Source organism: Puccinia triticina, chromosome 3A (genome assembly GCF_026914185.1).
Source record: "Puccinia triticina chromosome 3A, complete sequence".
Lineage (NCBI taxonomy): Eukaryota > Fungi > Basidiomycota > Pucciniomycetes > Pucciniales > Pucciniaceae > Puccinia > Puccinia triticina.
Genome location: NC_070560.1, coordinates 3,666,647 through 3,686,006, shown reverse-complemented (window position 1 = coordinate 3,686,006; position 19,360 = coordinate 3,666,647). Strand labels below are relative to the sequence as shown.

At 44.9% G+C, this 19,360-nt stretch overlaps 2 protein-coding genes across 2 annotated transcripts; both read left to right on the top strand.

The window, feature by feature from the left end:
* Positions 1–1,143: 1,143 nt before the first annotated feature.
* On the top strand, positions 1,144–3,347 carry PtA15_3A431 (uncharacterized protein; the record flags this gene model as incomplete). The annotated part of the gene is made up of 2 exons (XM_053167399.1): positions 1,144–1,169; positions 2,891–3,347. The coding sequence occupies 2 exons, from the start codon at positions 1,144–1,146 to the stop codon at positions 3,345–3,347; spliced, it is 483 nt and encodes a 160-aa protein (XP_053018619.1).
* A 14,783-nt stretch (positions 3,348–18,130) lies between these two features.
* On the top strand, positions 18,131–18,794 carry PtA15_3A430 (uncharacterized protein; the record flags this gene model as incomplete). Its single annotated transcript, XM_053167398.1, has 2 exons — positions 18,131–18,546; positions 18,785–18,794. The coding sequence occupies 2 exons, from the start codon at positions 18,131–18,133 to the stop codon at positions 18,792–18,794; spliced, it is 426 nt and encodes a 141-aa protein (XP_053018618.1).
* Between the last annotated feature and the right edge of the window lie 566 nt (positions 18,795–19,360).

The window sequence follows — 19,360 nt, the reverse complement described above, 5'->3', positions numbered from 1 at the left end:
CTTTGTCAAAGGTGTTCAACAGGACCACTGACTTTCATGAGTCCATCCTTGGAAACAAGGTTGATCACATGGGCGGAGCAACAGATGTGAAAGTATTTTGAGATTAAGGGACGGCTGGCAAATTCGGATCAATCAGTGATGAATCAATGGAGTTGGGTCACAGATACATTATTGAAACTGACATTTTCAAGGGTGACAAATGAAACTTTTTTGAGCGCATTCCACTCAATCAAAAACTGACTGAGGTGGTTGGCAATGGCTTGGCCAGTATGCGGCAAAAGAAGGGGACGGAAACTGATAATTGATTTTGTTAATTCCCACTACTAGACTTTTAGGGCGGCTTTGCCGCTGCTTGTCTCAGACTGTTCATTAAGATCAGGTTTAATTCAGACACTATTTTGAAGTCTCCCTCACAGCCACTGAAAAAATCCAAGTTTATTAAAGACACACAAAACTGAGACCCCCCCAAAAAAAATGCCAGAGTTTCACCTATGATATCACAAACTACAAAACAAAATGTTAAGGGTTTCCCCTCTAAACAAACTACAAAACAAATGTCAAGGGTTTCCCCTATAACCATTCAGAACATCAAAAAATATCCAAAAATACCACAAAGATTTAACTTCTACAAACACCTAAAAAACTCAACCTAGCCCTCCAACATCAGCAAGAGTGCTGTGTCCACAGGCTCACCCCCCAGCCCGCGTCAAGCGCACGGGTCAAAAGGGATGGACGTGAAGGCCCCCGGCCTGCAGCAAAGGCTGTGACCAGTGGGGGGCCCACTCTTTGCCCCTCAAACTGCGCAAGAGCAACAGCGGAGGGGTTGGGGGTTAGTGGTAGCCGGAATTACAGCATGCCAAATCGCCCCAGCGGAAAGACACAGGAAACGACGCCCTCTTTATACTCCGACCGGCAGTCGACGCACAGCGAATACAATCCACCAGCCAACGCATTTTGAACCCTCCTCAACCCTTCCAAACCCTCAACAACAACCAACAAACCACATCTGAACCCACCATCAGTAACCACTTAGCCGGCGCCCAAGTACGCCACTCCTGCCCCCCCCTACGTCCCAATCCAAACAACTGTAGCGAATACCGTCTTGTTGCATTGGCGACAGTCGAAGGGACTACTCCTGGTGGCATGGTTGAGCCTACTTTTGCTGTACCGTTCCTTTTGACTAGGCCAGCCCAGGATTTTGCTGTACCGTTCCTTTTGACTAGGCCAGCCCAGGATTTTGCTGTACCGTTCCTTTTGACTAGGCCAGCCCAGGATCAATACATTTACTTTCTCCGGCCTGGTTTTTGATCCCTCTCGCCGTCCTAACAGCCATTGTGCCAGGGCAACTTCCCCAGCTGAACTATTTCCCGACTCGTCTTGTGAGTAACTGCCTGCTCCTTTTCTGCCTGGACGAATCCACAGTCAAATCAACTTTGCACGGGCCTGAACAGCTGCAACCTGCAAATATTCGCCGACACTCCCTTGTCCTTCCAATCTGCGTCTATTTAATAAGCAGCAAGTTGTCACCAACCATTAAGACCTCCACCTCACTCTCCCCCCCGGCCTTCAGCATTTGCTACCTTCCTGAGTTACCTTGTCCTGATTCCACTACCCTTAAACCGCCCTCAACGTACCGCGTATACTTCCCACCACAGCTCCCCGATACCTTTCCTCCCCCTCCAACCACAAGGGCCGCCTCTTGCATACCCAGCCCCAAACAATCAGCTCAAAAGGCCCTGCTCACGTCTTTATTAGCACCAGAGCCGCAAGCAATCGAATACCAAGCCGTCAGTTATTCTTGCCACCTCATTTTTTGCCGCCTTGACCTGTAAGTTTTCAGGCCAACCTTTATAATCACCAATCCCCAGTCAAACTAACCTTTAATATTTATCCCGCAGTTGAGATTGTCTCCCAATCACCAATACTACAATGTCAAACATCCGCACACCTAACCACCCGGCCGCGTTCACCGGCCATTTTGTCCCCCTTGAAGATGTAAGCCCTGCGTGCCGTACATTGTGATTCTAATCGCTGACTCAACCCAATATTACCCAGTCAACCGTTGATACTGTCCGTGCAAACCAATACAGATACGTTAAGACACCCAGCTATTTCCAGTGCGGTGGGATCCAAACCGACAAACACAAAAATTTCAAAGTACAACTTTTGACTAACACCGCCCTAAACAACACCCTCAATTCCAATTCCGTCTATTCACTGAGTGGTAAGCTTATAGCACTCAACAACGGCTTGACACCAGTTTTATCATACGCGCACAAAACAGTCACTTGCATTGGTGACACTGGGGCAGATCAACCGGACTTCAATAACAAGACAAATGTCACCGGGCTCGGGATGGTCATCAAGTGCCGCAAAGTTGTATCTGAGTTGGCCGAACCCGGCACCCGACTAGAGGTTACTGTTGCTCACTGCGACTGGGATGGCGAAGTGCGTACATTAACTTATCTCACGTCAATTTTAGCTAACGCACAAACACTTGCAACAGCATTGTTGCCACAGACGATTTAACATCAGGTATGTTGTGCCCAGAACCAAGAACTTGATAAAAACTCATAGTCTTTATCAAGTTGGCCGGGAGGTATGCATTTTTGGGTGTCTTGTTGATTTCGAGATGGAGACCCATACTGCAATTGTATTGGTAAGCAAAGCCAGTTTCCTTAGTATTATCATAGGCCAACGTGATTCTAAGTCAATAAAAATGTTGGCAGGTCTCCTCAGTCAGTATCACAAATGGGCATCAGATAGGCCAGAGTGAATCGAACACAACAACTAACACCTCTTCTGGATCAGGAATCCAATTGTGAGCAACAATCTACCGACTATTGCCCAGATAGATCTATTTATTGATCTTCAACTACGCCCATGTTAGAACCAAATTCTCTCCAAGCCCAACCAAATTTTCCCCCCCTCAACAACCAATAGCCTTGACATCTCAATCAACGGGGAACCGAAACGCGATTAAAGGTGTCATTGGCTCATCCCTGAATGCAAGTGCGGGGTCGTGCGGTGGGCTGACGATTAACGCTGATCACACGCCTCTCGGATTCGGAATTCCTACTCATTGTCAAGCTTTGGCAAGTAACAAAAAGAACCCAAAGGCTGAGGGGGCTTATCCGGTAATCTCAACACCATCAAAAGGTAAAGCTGTCCAGAGAAAGACACCCGACGGCTTGGATGATGAGGGCCACACCTCGAATGACCAGGCATCTGATGACAACGACAAAAGCGGCGATGAGGAGCAAATTACGCCCCCTACCAAAGCTAAGCGGGGCCGGCCCCACAAGGATGTTCTTAAAGAGGCGGCAAAAAGGATGAGAAAGTACTAATCAAATGATTTGCTTCTCCCGCTGCCAATCAGTTTGCTTATCTTGCGGCCTCCCTCAAGATACAGGTATCACCAGAGGATTTTTCAACCAGCCAACCCGCACCGCGGTCAGAGGACTAGGCAACTCTTTCCCCCCCCCCCCCCCCTCCCCCGTGCAGTCCCACGCCGCCCAATCGTTGATTTCATTTTCCAGAGCGTCCAGGCAACTTTCTTTCTCATTCTTATCCAATGTTGCTCCCATATTCCCTGTTAAAATTCTACCTTGTAAATAAGATAGCGCCCCCTACCCGTCTCTTATCTCACTGCCAATTATTTTGTCCCAGCACTAACCAAATTTGTCATACACAATTTAAATAACTTCAAAAAAACTTCTTTTCATGTGTAAAAATTTTAAGTCCATTTGAGCAACTTCCTCAAAATCCCAATCCTGTTTGTTGCAACGACTAAAAGTATTTGGAAACCAAATTCTGCTTTAGCTAGAGCATGAGACAAGATCAGCGATGCGTGGTTTCCCAAATGTTGATAACGCGTGAGCTCACCTGAGTTTTCACAAGGTCTTCCGTGGTTAATGCGGGGGTGTCTTAATTCCGCGCAGCATGACTTAGCGGAATATTTTGCAGTCAACAAAAACAGACTCTAACGTCCCCGGCGGGGACCCCTTGGCTTATCCATAAGCATAGGAATGCCCCCCGGGTCTCTGCGGGCCTCCGTCACTTGGCTTGGTAATGGCTGATCTATAGCATCATCCAGTATAAACTCCGTTGACGCCCGCTAAGATGCCAGCCCAACGCATGAAGGTATCTATCAGCACTCAAATCAATTACGAGTCAATTGTATTCACAATAATCAAATACAAGTTCCCACATCGCCTGGGACGGTGCGATAAAGTGTGCAACGGGTGTTATGCACTCCATTGGACCGACAAATCAACTCTTGCTGATAGGAAGAAAGAAACAAAACTTTACACTATGTGTTGTCAAAAGAATAAGGTTTCTCTACCTTGCGTCAACCGGAGTGCTAAGAGATACCCGTGTCTCTTACAAAACTTACTCACAAGAAAGGATGAACGTATTTATTGATTTCCCTAAACACTAGCGTGCCATCCCCGTTTAATACAATACGCAAAACTTTCTCTAGGATCAACCGACTTTCAACTACTCACCAGAATGTATAACAACGCGCTATCATTCACTTTGCTTGGTGCTAATATCGACTACTTGGTGGCTGGGCCGATGGGGGTCAACGTCTTCAAAGTCTCCGGTGCATTGACACATTGGATCTCCAGCTTAGAACCTACAACCAACGATGCAGGCTTTTGTCAGATCTACATTATAGGCAAACGCGGCATTGAAGAAGCTAAATTTAGGGTAACCCAAGCCCAAGGCAGAGGTGGGAACATGCAAAACGCTTCCAAAATGGACCCCGAACTCGTTCTTGAGCTAATGAATATCCTAACGGAGATAAACCCCTACGCGCAACGGTTCCGGTTGGCCCTTGAAGTTCTTGAGATGGCAAACGCAAAAACACTAAATCTTCAAGGCGTTCCCACACCAGGAGCAGATCCAAAAAGATACAACTGTCCTACAATCAACAAAGTCGCAATAGTTGTCCAGGGTGATGGGAATATCATCGCCAAAAGGCAAATTCTTCTGCACCGACGCAACAATGGATTTGATTTCATATTGAACCTCCACTCAGCTTACATGCCTTTAAGGTACCCGCTATTCTTCCCATATGGGGAGCAGCAATGGGATAACCTGTATCAAGCTTCAACGGCGAGGGGTGAGTCTCAAGTATGCACGGCTAAGTTCTTGAGACAATGCTGATGGGTAGCCTGCCTGATTTTTAGTGGATAATTGGAAGGTCGGCTCGCTTGAGTGGTTTTTGTATATGTTGTTTCGCCGACGGAAAAAGTTCTCCCCAATCTTGGCAGGCCAGTCCCTATTTCAGGAAATATTGGTTGACATGTATGCTTGTGTCAAAAACCAGAGAACATCTTTCATCACTAACAACCAAGCGAAGTTGAAAGCCAGCCAGTATAACAAACTTGTCAGGTCACTGGAAAACGAGCAAGACCCTTTGGGACGGACAGTCATACTGCCGTCGAGTTTTATCGGCAGTCCCTGCTGTATGCAACAACTATATCAAGATGCAATGGCACTTTGCCGCAAATTTGGCTCACCTTCATACTTCATAACAATGACGGCAAATCCGAACTGGGAAGAAATATTGAACGAAACGCCTGCCGACAAGAAATCTTTTGATCATCCAACGGTTGTTGTGCGGGTTTTTGACCTCAAAATGAAAGAACTGATTGTCCAACTTGTCAAACTGGAGCGTTTTGGCCGGGTTGCTGCTTACGTTTGGACTGTTGAATTCCACAAACAAGGTCTTCCGCACTTACACCTTATGCTAACTGTTGACGAAAAGGACCAACCGACAACACCCAAGGAAATAGACAACATGATCTCAGCTGAGCTTCCGGATCCGGTAACATCACCAGTCCTTCATAGGCTTGTGTGCGAATTCATGTTACACGGTCCTTGCAAGACTAGACCATGTTGGAATGGTAAAAGTTGCAAATCAGGTTTCCCAAAGCCGTTTTTGGAACGCATGGTTAACGTCGACGGAGCGTATCCTGTCTACCTTAGGCGAGACAATGGGCGCAAGGTAAAAAAACATACAACAACTTTCAATAATGGCTCTGTGGTTCCTTATAGCCCCTACTTAATACGAATGTTTGAGTGTCATATTAACGTGGAAGTCCCAGTTAATACAACGGCCATCAAGTACCTCTATGAATATATAACTAAAGGTCACAATCACTTAACTCTGGCGGTTGACTCAAACGACAAGGTCAAATCGTACATAGAAGGCAGGTACATTGGTCTTTGTGAAGGTGCGCAACAACCTATCTTTTTCCAGGGTTTGAACTGACTTTGCTTGTATAGCCGCATGGAGGCTTTTTAAGATCCTGTTATCCAATTGTTGGCCTCCGGTTACTCGCCTGGCCATTCATGACAACGGCAAACAGCTTGTCTATTTCGAAAAGAAGGAAGGCTTAGAAGGCCAGATCAACAACGGGAAAGCTACGCAAACTACGCTGACTGGCTACATGCTCTTGAATCTCAAAGACGCCGTTGGAGCGGACGGTAAACATGCTAGAGACCTATTCTACAAGGATATCCTGACCTATTTTTGGTGGGACAAATCAAAAAAATGTTGGGTCGCGCGCAAATCAAAAGACGAATGCGTCAGCAGGATCTTCTCCGTGTCTTATCTCACCGGCAAGCGGTTCTATTTGAGGGTACTCCTCCTCCATAGGAAAGGCTTCACAACTTTCATAGAAATTAGGACCGTTGATGAAGAAGTTTGCGTAACGTATCAAGACGCGTGCAACACTTTAGGACTCTTGGTAAATGATTTCTTATACAATGAAGCTTTGCACAAAGCCTTGATCGTCCGGTCCGGCTACCAACTGGCTCAGATGTTTGCCATAATATGTGTCCATTCACCGCCATCCGAACCGCTCACCTTATTTGACTCTCATTTCCTGTCCTTCACTGATGACCATACTTGGGTTGACATGCGCAAGAGGTACAGTAAAAGACTCAACAACGCCGAGAGGAGGGTCGTAGCTTTGTTTTGCCTTTAGAGTATACTCGCCGGCATGGGAAGTACTCTCAACTCATGTGGACTTGCTCCGACAAAAAGGGAAGCAAGAATGATGATTGGGATGACAAATGAAGAAGACAAAGGAGAAGATCTATCCATCACGACAATCCGTCTACAAAAAAATGAACGGTTATTTAATCGGAGGCAAGGCTGCTTCTACACAAAAAGTCAAAAACGCTATTAAGAAGAATCGTTGCCGTTTGTTTTACTTGGATGGGCCGGGTGGAACCGGTAAAACTTTTCTTCTCAACAGCTTGATTGACTTTGCTACGGTTAACAATTACGAGAAAGTTGTTGTTGCGTCATCTGGTGTTGCTGCTTTGCTTTTGAAATTTGGCCAAATGGCGCATTCAGCATTTAAAATTCCAATAGATGTTGCAAAAGGGGTTGAATGCCCCATTGATGAAGACACTCTGCTAGGAATCAAGCTTTGTCAGGCTCAACAAGAACGCGATTGAAGCGGTAAACACCACTTTGAAACAGCTTTGCAGTTCAGATAAAGAGTTCGGAGGAAAGGTCGTGGTTTTCTCAGGTGACTTCTGCCAAATCTTGCCAGTAGTGAAATATAATGAGTTCCCGCCTTCTTACCAGGCGACCCTCAAATAATCATCAATTTGGGCGAGTGTATCTGAATTCATCTTAGACGAAAATATGCGTTTGGCAAAAGCAATTGCATCCAAAGACAATTCAAAAAATATCGCATTTGCGGAATTTTTACTTGCACTTGGTGAAGGCAAATGGCAAAAAACGGATTCTGCAGTGGTGAAACTTTGCCACATCAATGTTGTGTCGCTGAAGTTGAGGGACGAGATGCAATCCTCACTGATAAACTTTGTTTACGGTGACCTATCCAATGTCAGATCCGGCGATCAAGGGACATCTTATTTGAATGAAAGGTGTATTCTATCGCCCCTGAACAAAGACGTGCATAAGATCAACGACAAAGTTCCAGATAAACTTTCCGGCCAGGCAGTAATTCTAAGGTCAATTGACACACCAGATCCCAACTGTATATCTAGCTTGCCAGAAGAATGTTTGAACAAGCTATCCTTCTTGGGTTTCCCGGAACACAAAATACCAGTCAAAGTTGGCATGCGCCTTGTCGTCATGAGGAACATGTCAATTGGTGCAGGAGTTTGCAACGGTTCACGTATTAGGGTTGTTGATTTCGGAACTGGCTTTATTTGAGGACTGCTAATGTCTAGGCCCGCGATTGGATCAGAAATAATTCTTCCAAGGATAAAACTTCAAAACAAGACTAACGCGCAGTCAGGCCTTTCCTTCTTCAGATATCAATTCCCTGTGGCGCCAGCGTTTGCCATGTCAGTAAATAAGAGCCAAGGCCAGACTCTGAACCAAGTTGCAGGTGTATACCTTGAGTCCAACATCTTTTCACACGGCCAGCTTTATGTTGCACTTTCAAGAGTCTTGGACGTGAATAATCTCCTCGTCGTAAAACCAGAATCGCAAAAAGGTATTGTGAATGTTGTTCACAAGCAAATGTTTAAATGTCCTCCACAAAGGTTTGTCTCTCACTTTGGGCGGGCGAGTGATGTCTAACTAACGTGTTTTCTTACTTATGTAAAGACGGCCATTAGTCAACTCTGACGCGGCGCGACTTCATGATAACGTGAGCAATGATTTTTGAAGTTTAGCCGGGTGCATGAGTTTGGTACGTGGTTAAACATCAAGTTATGTCTAATACGACATAAGCTGGGGACAAGGGACTGATATTTGCTTTGCGTAGTGTTGATTGAGACAAATTTCATGTTTATAATTTATCTATGACGCCTGGGTATGTTTGATTTACAATATCTTGAGATGAACTTGTGTATAAATGTGGTCTTGTGGGAGTAACTGCCTTATGTTTTCCGGAAATCTGCATATTGCGTCCAGGAGTGTTACATGGATCTGACCCTCAGGCTTATTTGTTGTTGTTTTAACATGGCTAAACGCCGGAGGCTTTGCTTGGGTGAAGTTGTTGGACCGGATGTTATTTTGGTCACAATCTAAAATACCGGATACTTTGCTTACATGGTAAATTTAGTTGACTTGTTGACGTAACATTAGTCTGAGTGTGGATTATTTTGTTTATTGTCATGGCAATCATTTTCTAGCAACTGCATGAACGTGACGCTGAGCATGGGATGGTTGTCGCATCTCCTTTATTCTATCGCTTGCATAAAGGCCGTGATTGCTGTAACCGGCGGCCAAGTGAAGGCTTTGGACCCTCCTGTGACTATGTCACTAATTGGACCAGTGAGAATTGGTCAAACCTTGGTCTGAACAATTGGTCAAAGCGTATCCCCCGGGCGATTTTAAAATTAAAGGTTGGGGAGTACTTAGACATGCCTATGTCTTGGTCTTGGCAACGGCTGTAAGGGCATTTGGAATGAGACCCTAAACGCAAAGGCTTGACAGTCGGCAAGTCAAACTCTGCGACCAAACAGCTGAGGCCCTGTGGAATAAACTGCATGAGTGACGGGGCCAAGCCCGTTGGCGTGGTGTGTGGCGACAAAGCTAGGCTTACGTCATTCTTGCTGAGGTTTTGGCCTGCCCATTGGGCTGACAGACCAGTCGGAAAAATAAAATTTATTTCTTTGTGTCAAGGCAAGGAAATGCCATCCAGTAAGGGTATGCATTTCACAAATTAGCTGATGCCACGGCATTAATCTTGCTTAAATGTTGATTCCTCCCTGCCTGTCTCTACATAAGGCTGTACGTTTGTCCTATTATCGCAACTTATATCAAGGTCTTAATCGCATTTGCAAGCACAAAACGATTTTCAGGCTTGTCAAGCAAAAGAAGATGATTCAAAGCAACCACGCGCTGAAATGTACAAATAGTTCACTTGGGTATGAGGATCGCCTGAACTTTTGAGGCGGGTTCTTTGTGGAGAAGGACGTGAGTCGTAATCTCCCTACCATTTTGATAGCCGCTAATGGGTCTGTCTCAGGTTTCAGAAGATGTCCACAGGTTTGGCGTGGCAGAGAATAATCTGCTTTGGGGTTCTCTGAGGTCAAGCACGGCCGGAGCATTACCATGCTTTCCAGTTAACCTAAGCTCAAGTTTTTTCAGCGGAAAGAACATAACGTCTCGCCGCAGTTACTCAATGAAAGGAGAAATTTCTGGTTTCAGTCAAGATGGAGCATTGGAACTTGACTTCAGATCAGCAACCCCAGTCCTGACGACCGTATCAACACCACACTCAAGGGTTAGACACCTGATTGTCAATGCCATCGGAACAATTGTTGAGATTACGATAACTTTGGGGCATCAGCCTGGCCTGGGACCCGACTACTTTATTGTAGTAGCTCATAAGGTATGTTCTGCAACGTTTTGAAGAAGGCAACTAGACTGAATCAAATGTTAAGGTGAATTGCAAACAGGTAATTGTGGAGTTTGTAATTTTTCCAACACTATCAACGACAATAGGTTTGAATGCAAGTCTCATAGGTTGCCGAGCGTGGTTTTCAGGCTCATTAGTGGGGGTAACTGACAGAACCGGGCGGTGTATTGTTAAAGTGAGAGACATTCTTAATAGCGAGTCTCTCTTTGGTAGGAGCTGACCACTCATTTCCGGACAGGTTACCTCAGGCCGTGTTTCAGGCGCGATTGGTTGCGATGAGTGACGCGACCTCACTTTAAGACTAGATCTGAGCTAAATCTTCCTTGGTAAAATTAACGTTTGACGTAACGGCTCAGTGTCAAGATGGGCAAAGACATGATCAAACATATTGACAAGAATTGTATATATAGACTAGGCATAATTGATTTAAAACAAGGCTTTTCCTTTGCAGGAAGGATTAACATTAGCCAAGGCAATTTTTGTAACAGCATAGGCTGTCTAAAATATTCCTCTTGGAAGGTATGGCAGGCTATATTGGCTGAAGTTGCGTCTGCGGTGGCGGTGAGATTTTACTTATATTGCAATGAGGGTTTATTGCTGTCCGAGTTTGGGGCTGAGTCTAAATTATTGATGAGTGACTGAAATGAGCCCGGGCAATCAATGGGGTGTAAGCGCGCAGCTCGAACTCACAGCGGCAAAGCCGCCGTAGCCTCTAGTATGATCTAATAAGTGAAACCATTTTATTTGGCGACATCAGATGATTTTGAAATAAACAATGAATCAGTGTTGAGGAAAAGTATAATATTGTGTGATCAGTGAAGGAAAAGGTTGAACAATTTTTACATGAGTGAATCAGCTCAATAAAGGGTTTGGAAGAAGGATTCAGAAATAGGTTTAAATCACAAGGATTCCTGTTTTTGTAGTTTGGCGGGCTGCTGGAAATACCTGAATTAACCTGGAAAGTCACCGGATCAGCATTTTTTGATTACTCCAATAAAATTGAAACTTACCCAGATGTAAACTTTCATCCAGACACAGACAAAGTCAATGGACCTTTGCTACAAGAAACCATCTACAATGCAAATGAATTTTGTTCAATAGATTTTCCCTTAAATCTTATTCTTTCTGAAAGCTGAAATGCTTTTTGTTACCTAGGGAGGTGAGAATGCAGAGCTCTATTTGAGCAGGAAAGCTCCAGAAATTCCCAGTCCTCCACCCACTGATCCAGCAAGATCTACTGGCAAAGCCCTATACAATGACATTGCTGTTGAAACTCGTGCGCAACGCGTGCATCTTGCAGCTGTCCACGCAGTCATCAACCAATTCAGATTTCATCAATCTAAACCTAATCTGACAAATATACTTGGTACTGCTCATCCGGTCCTGTCAACATCATCAATCTCAATCTTACTTTTCCCCAATCAATCATCAATCCTCTCAATCCTTTTGACATCAGATCAAGGCACTTTGTCAACATCTTCATTTTGCTCCGCACTCACAAGTATTGGTCAAAGCCTTAACTCTGGACAGCCTGATTGGCTTCCAACTTGGTGATTAATGAAACCCGCAATCTTGATTCTCAGCGCTGTCCAAATCTCATCAATACTAACACTTGTTCCTTTTCTATAGTTCCTTATTGTCTTAGATTGTTTCACTCTTCCCTTTCCTCATTCCAATTGTCACCTATCTTAACAGGGTTTGTTTATTATCTATTGTCAACTACTCACCTCCATTTCTTTGCTAATCAGTTATCCGTGTCTCACAGTCTCATCCCAGTTTTCTCACAAATTACGCTCCAATTGTACATCATATTTTTCTGAAATGTTTCCAGGCTCTGGTTTTGGTTCTTAGAAATAAACTTCAGATTTGAACAATTGCTCCTCAAAGAAAGTAAAAAAAGTGTAAATTGTGTCTAAAAGAAATCTCATTTCCCATCAAGGAGCTAAGAATATGCAAGAATTTATGTTGCATATGTCCTGGGGGAGCACCAGGATCTAGTTTTCCAAGGTGTCAAGTGGCTGATTGCACACTGATTGTCTTGAAAAAATAGAATTATATGAATCCCTATTGCTGAGCTGTTCATTCCCTTCCGGTCAAAGGAGCTCTACAGCCTCTTCAACTGTAACAATTCCCTTCTGGTCAAAGGGGCTCTGCAGCCTCTTTGACTGGAAGGATTCCCTTCCAGTCAAAGGGGCTCTGTGTAACAAACTGTTCTTTGTTACTGGGTGGCGGGAGCTCATTTATCCGGCTTATTGGTGGTTGCCAATCTTTGTGTCATGCGCCTTTAGATTACTAATCCCGGCGGTGGATTAATAAACACAATCTAAGTCATTATGACATGTCTCTTTTTACAATCTTTTTCAGCTCTGTTTGGATTCTCATTGTTGTCTTTGCATTGATTTTGTGTTTTCCTCTTTTGCCTTTTCTTTCCTTACCTCATCAATATATTCTTTTTCTCATCCATTACTACCATCATTGTGTATCCAAAATAGGCTCTGCAGCCTCTTTGACTGGAAGGATTCCCTTCCAGTCGAAGGGGCTCTGCAGCCTCTTTGACTGGAAGGAATCCCTTCCAGCCAAAGGGGCTCTACAGCCTCTTTGACCGGAAGGATTCCCTTCCGGTCAAAGGGGGCTCTAAGAAATATGATTGACTTTATCCATCTTTGCCAACTGGTTTAACTTGAGTTGCTTATAGTGATCCACATAATCTTTCCTCAAAGTCTTCTGTCCGGGGATTGAACAGTTTGGCTGGCACGTTTGCATAAATTCAGCAAAGCCATTGTGCTCAACCATGCTGAATGAATATTTGTGCTTGAGGAACCTCTTGAACATCTTTTTGCATGTATTTTCTTGAGAGAAAATCCATATGCCTTTTGATTGTCCAGAGAAGGTGAGCTGTAACTGTTTTGGAGAGGTGATGGCACCATGCTCAACAAAACATTTATCAGCATGCTGGCGAAGGTGACTCATCCCCAAAGCAGACATTCTAGGAAGCCTTGAGCTGCAGTAATTTCAGATCGCCTTCACAAGGCTACCTAATTGGGGGCATGGTAAATAGAAAAATTAGTCCAACTGCTACAAGCCACTAATAGCAGAACAAGATTGAGATGCCAAAATATCTTACCTTCAGCATCCCTCTCAAAGTGGTTCCAGACCTTACTGGTAAGCTTGCGTTTTTTGAATTGATTGTGACTGTTGGTTTTGGATCCATTGAGATACTGGGACTCAGCTCCACTATTGGCAGAAGAATTTGTTGGTGTGCTTGGATATTCTAAGCTCATATTCCCTGTTTTACCACAATCAGTAATTGGGTTCATTGCCGTGATATCAATGTCTTCAGAGGTGTTATGTTGGGTTGAATGAGGCATGATTTGTAGATTTAAAATAACTAAGAATGGGATGATTTGGGATGATAGACAAGGGATTCCGTTTCTAAAACTGGGTGTAATGAAAATCTTTAAGTATTCTGTTGGCACTGCTGAGTGGAGAACAAACCAAGCTTCTTTTATAACAAAATTTACATGTGACTTGTTGTTTGATGTCTACATTTGTTGACAATAATGACAACAATCTGATTTGGAAGATCTAACCATTGTTATTGGAATTTTGCTTGTTGTCACAAAGATGATGAGAATCTGTTTTGGAAAATCTAAACATCCTTGTTAGAATTTGAGTTGCTGTCTATGAGTACTCACATTCTGGACTAGGTTGTTAGTACCAATGTGTAGGATGAGGGTTAAGACTCTCTGACCATGTGGGTCTCATTGTTGGGCAGTGGGCAAGAGCATCTGCCTTCTTGATTTTTTAAAATCTAGCTTGTTGTCATCCACATTTGTACTATCCAGTGATCCCTTCCAATTGCCAAAGCCCACAGGCTCCCGCTGGGCAGCCCACGGCCACCCGCACCGTTTACTGGCTTTCATGGGCCAGGCCAATGTTAAAAAAATCTGCAAAAGTGGTGTCTGCGTCTGGCCCAAACCCGCTCAGGCTTGGGCGGCCTCCTGGACACCTGGCCCAATTGGCATCCTTAGTTTAAACAATGTGCATTCTTGTCTACACCCTTTAAACAGAGGTTTACCCAATCCAAACCTTGGTTTACATCATGTAAGCTTTGGTTTTACACCATTTAAACAGTGTTTTACACCGTGTAAGCCATGGTTTATACCTTGTAAACCGTGGTTTACATCTTGTAAGCCATGGTTTACACCTTGTAAACCTTGGTTTACACCTTGGAGACCGTGGTTTACACCTTGTCAACCGTGGTTTACACCTTGTAAACCGTGGTTTACACCTTGTAAACTGTGGTGTACACCTTGTAAACCGTGGTTTACACCTTTTAAACCGTGGTTTACACCTTGTAAACTGTGGTTTAGACCCTGTAAACTGTGGTTTACACCCTGTAAACTGTGGTGTACACCTTGTAAACCGTGGTTTACACCCTGTAAACCGTGGTTTACACCATTGAAATGGTGGTTTGCAGCATTTAACCGTGGTTTCTACCTTGTCAACTGTGGTTTACACCGTTCAAATGGTGTTTTTACACCATTTAAACTATGTTTTAAACCTTTTCAAAGTGTTGTTTATACCTTGTAAACTGAGGTTTCTACCTTGTAAACTATGGTTTAGACCTTTTAAACTGTGGTTTACACCATTTGAACAGTGGTTTACACACATTACACCATTTAAACCATGGTTTACACCATTTAAAAACCCTGGTTTACACCAGTTAAACTGTGGTTTACAACATTTAAACCATGGTTCAAACCATCTAAACTGTGGTTTACAACTTTTAAACCATGGTTTAAACCATTTAAACTGTGGTATACAACATTTAAAACATGGTTTAGACCATTCAAATTGTGGCTTACACCATTTAAAACTTGGTTTACACCATTGAAACCTTGGTTTACACCTTTCATTAGACTGTCGTTTGCACCATTCAAACCATGGTTAACACCATTGAAACAGTCCCTTGTAGGGTTGCCGTTGCAGAGGACTGCCCCACGGAAGGGCAGGGCCTTTGTTAAGTTTGGTACATGGGGAATTATCCTCCTCACCACTCTATGTGGGGATTTATTTCCTCACCAAACTACCCAAGCGGTTTTATGAAGTGTTTTCCTCCTCAGCAAACTTGCCAGGCAGTTTTGTGGGGAGTTTTCCTCCTCAGTAAACTTCCCAAGCATTTTTATGGGGAGACTTTCTCCCCACCTTACTGCCCAAGCAGCTTTATGTACAGTCAAGTCTCTATTAACCCATACCCCTTGGTGGAATGGGTTAAAAGAGACTATGGGTTAATAAGTTGCGTTTACCAGCCATTTTGCAATTTTGGTGGAAAACTCTCTAATGGGTTAATAGGAAGTATGGGTTAATAGGGACTTGACTGTAGCTGTTTTCTCCCCTTCAAACTGCCCACTGCCAAAGCAGTTTGCCTGTGGGGGCTTAACCCACTAACTAAAGGACACTTTCCCAGCCAGAGGGAACCCCCAGGTTGAGGAGGTTTACATAGCTAAAATTCCCTGGTCAAAGTACAACTCCTTGACCTAATAGACTCTTCCAGTCAAGGAGGTTTACACTCCCCTGATTGGAGGGATTCCTACGGTCAGAGGTGTGTACACCGCCTTGACTAGGGAGGTATTTACACCTCCTCACCCAGCGGTATCTCCTGGTATGAGATGTGCCCAGCTAGCTAGATACACATGATATATACCATGACCTCATGGCTAGCTAGATATATAGCTTGCCAGCAGGAAACCTTTTTGGCCCGCTGGATACATATTTATGTAACTAGCTAGCTGGGAGGAAACCGTTTTGGCAAGCTGCCTGTCAAGAAGGATTACTGCTTGGCGCAGGCTGGATGTTTCATCAATTCATATGTATCCGGCCTGCGCCGAGAGGGGTTCCCTCCCGACAGGCTGGATACACCTTTATCCAGCCTTTCAGGAGGAAATATCTCTTGGCGCAGGCTGGATACATTGTTATCCAGCTGGTACCAAGAGGCAGTCCGGCACAGGTTGGATAAATCATGTTTACCAGCGAATATGTGTATCCAGCCTGCGCCAAGAGGGATTCCCTGCTGGCAAGCTGAACTGTCCAGCTTGCCGGCAAGCCTGTCGGGAAGGGATGCTGGTGCCAATGTCCAGTGGACATTGGCACCAGCATCCCCTCCCCACAGGCTTAGTAAATGTGCATCCAGCCTGCCGAGAGGGATTCCGCCCGGCGAGTTGGATATTGGCACCACTTGTCCGACCTACATGTCCGACGAGTTCAGATTTGTCGGACTAACTTGTCTGACAAGTGAACTTGTTGGATAGCTCTGTCCAACCAGCTGACCTGTCAAACACCATAATCCAACAAGTGGGAACTGGTTGGGCAGCCTTGTCCAACTTCTAGTCAGGCAAGGCTGTCCAACCATCTGGTCCGAGGACTGCTCAAGCCACACTGCCCGACTGCAGCGCGGTCTTGCAAGTCCAACCAGTGGTTGAGCCCCGCTGCTCAAGAGCTTGTCAGGCAGAAGCGTCCAAGTTCTGCTCAAACAGAGGTATCCGACGGGTGGGTTCAACCACCCGTTGGACACACATGTCCAACATCTGGTGGAACATGCCCGTCCGAGCTCTTGTCAGACAGGCATGTCTAAGGGGATAATCCATGCAGTGATAGTTCAAATCTTTTCAACTTTAAGAGTGTTGTTGGGTTTTACCCACATCTGTTATCATTGATGTTGCTGTTGCTGTGCTGAGATTCACATTTGTCTTGATTCAGTAGTAGATAGCACTAACCCAGCAGCTATTCTGTCAACCTTTTGACACACATAGAGTAACCAGTGTTGATACAAATATTCGGAAGAATGCCAGGTTCAGGGCAGAAATCCTATAGGAGTGCTTGATCTATAACTCTGTCATAGCTTGGCGTAGTCTATACCAGCATTAATTGGCGTTAATTTTTCAGAAGGAAAATTGTTCAGGACACAGAAATGCTACAACATGAACCCTGAAATAATATCATGCCCGTGCATTTGAGATGTGCACAATTTCCTTTTTTTATTGAGGCCCTCAGGTTTTAATACTTTGTTTATTCATAAGTTTTCATTTAGCATCTCAAACCATTTCCTTTTTTTTGGATTGTCTTTGTGTTCCGCAGTGCAGCCGTGATTTCCCTAGTACTGACTTATAGGCTGTTCACAGGTGCCAGGCACTTGTTTGCGGGTACCCGGAACCCGCAGGGGTACTCGAAGCCCTCCAAAGCTCCTTAGAGCATCTCCAACGGAGCCGCTGTTGCACGGCCTGAGTCAAACTTTGGCGGGCCAAAGGTTGTTTTTGGCCTCCAGCAGAGCTGCTGAGAGAGCTGCCAAAATGAGCGGCTGTCAATCAAAGCCACCCTTGGCTGCTTTCTTTGGCAGCTTGGGCCTGTATTGGCAGTGTGGGATCCAGTTTGTAATACAGACTGCTGTGACACATAGTGACACCTTGCAACATCCGCTTGCAGGCCGCTAAAGGCAAGCAAATCCACCGCCGGACCATTGGAGATGCTCTTACCATCTCCATTGGTATCCAGTGCCTCGCCCTGGTCAATCAAGGAGGTGTTGTCTTCTGGCCAGGGTGTTGGGGAGCTGGGTGTCTACTTGCGGCGTTGTTGGTGGATTCCCAGCTTGGACCAGGGCCTCCTCATTGGTTATGTGATTGGCTCCAGTGCATATCCAACAGATACAAGGGCCGCCATCCATTCCTGGTTCTCCGTTCCAATCATCAAGCTCACCACCCACGATGACTCCAAAGAGGCCCATCATCTGGCAATCAGGATCCTCAAACTACTCTCTAAAGGCTGAGGATGTTCCAAATCCCCTCAACGGAGCCAATTGTCAACCAGCACAGGTTCAACTCGCAAGGCCACTTGGCTGTGCTTTTGAAGCTGCAAAATTGGCTGCTGACCCATCTAGACCGGCATTGAGGCCTGGGCTACCCCACGCTGCTGTCACGGTACAACAACATGAATCCAGCCCAAAAAACGGCGGCTTTACCCATCTGGTCACGACCACATTGTCTTCATTGGCGGGGACGCAGACAGGCTTGTTGGATCAGGCGTTGGGCAAGATTGCGGAAGAGATTGAGCCCCCGCGGCAGTTGAAAGTCGGCCAGGTCCTTGGGATCAACCTGGGTAAAAACATATGTTTGCCAGCAGAGTTGGTCAATGGCTTCCAGCTGTGGGTCAAGCGCTTCCGCAGTCTTGCCAGGTTCTCATTGTCAATGTCTCCTTGCCCAATACGCCCGGCCCTTGCGGCCTTCAATCTAAGGACGCCTTTGACCGCCTCCTCTCCGATGTAGTCCGCGCCCGGGGCGAACTCCCCTCTTCCACCAATTCCAACTCCACCCGTCCTGCCGTCCTTGTCAAGACCATTGCCCCCAATCTCTCCACACAAGGATCGGTTGACATTGCCACCGTGGCTAAGCAGGCCAAAGTTGACAAAATCATCATCAGCAATACTGTTAGCCTTAGAGCCAACTCAGCTGACCTAAAGTCTGCCTTTTTATATACTTTTTACATATGAATTACTTCATATCTTTTTCATCTTATGAGATAACCTTTTTTTGACTTCATATTCTGTTTCCTCATGCAATTTAAACTCTAGTTACAACTTATCAATTCCTTGTAACTGTCAGCCTACGTGATGCCAAGGATATTATCCTTCTAGCTACACGTGGTGCAAAGCAAAAGATTAGAGTTATAAAACTCTAAGACAAGGTTATAAGGGTTAATTCCAACGTAATTGTTGGGAATTATGGCGTAAGAATAAGGCAATTTGGGCCAATTTGGGCCAATTTGATGTAATAAAATGAATATAATTAATTTTAAAGAGGGGCCTGATAAATCAGGGGTGTTTAATCCCTCTAGAATGAAGAACTGGGGCCTGTAAACAGGGGTGTTTTAAATCCCAGAAAGAAATAGCGGAGAATCTCAAGAGAAGGGGCTTAAACTTACTAGTATAAGACCCTAGG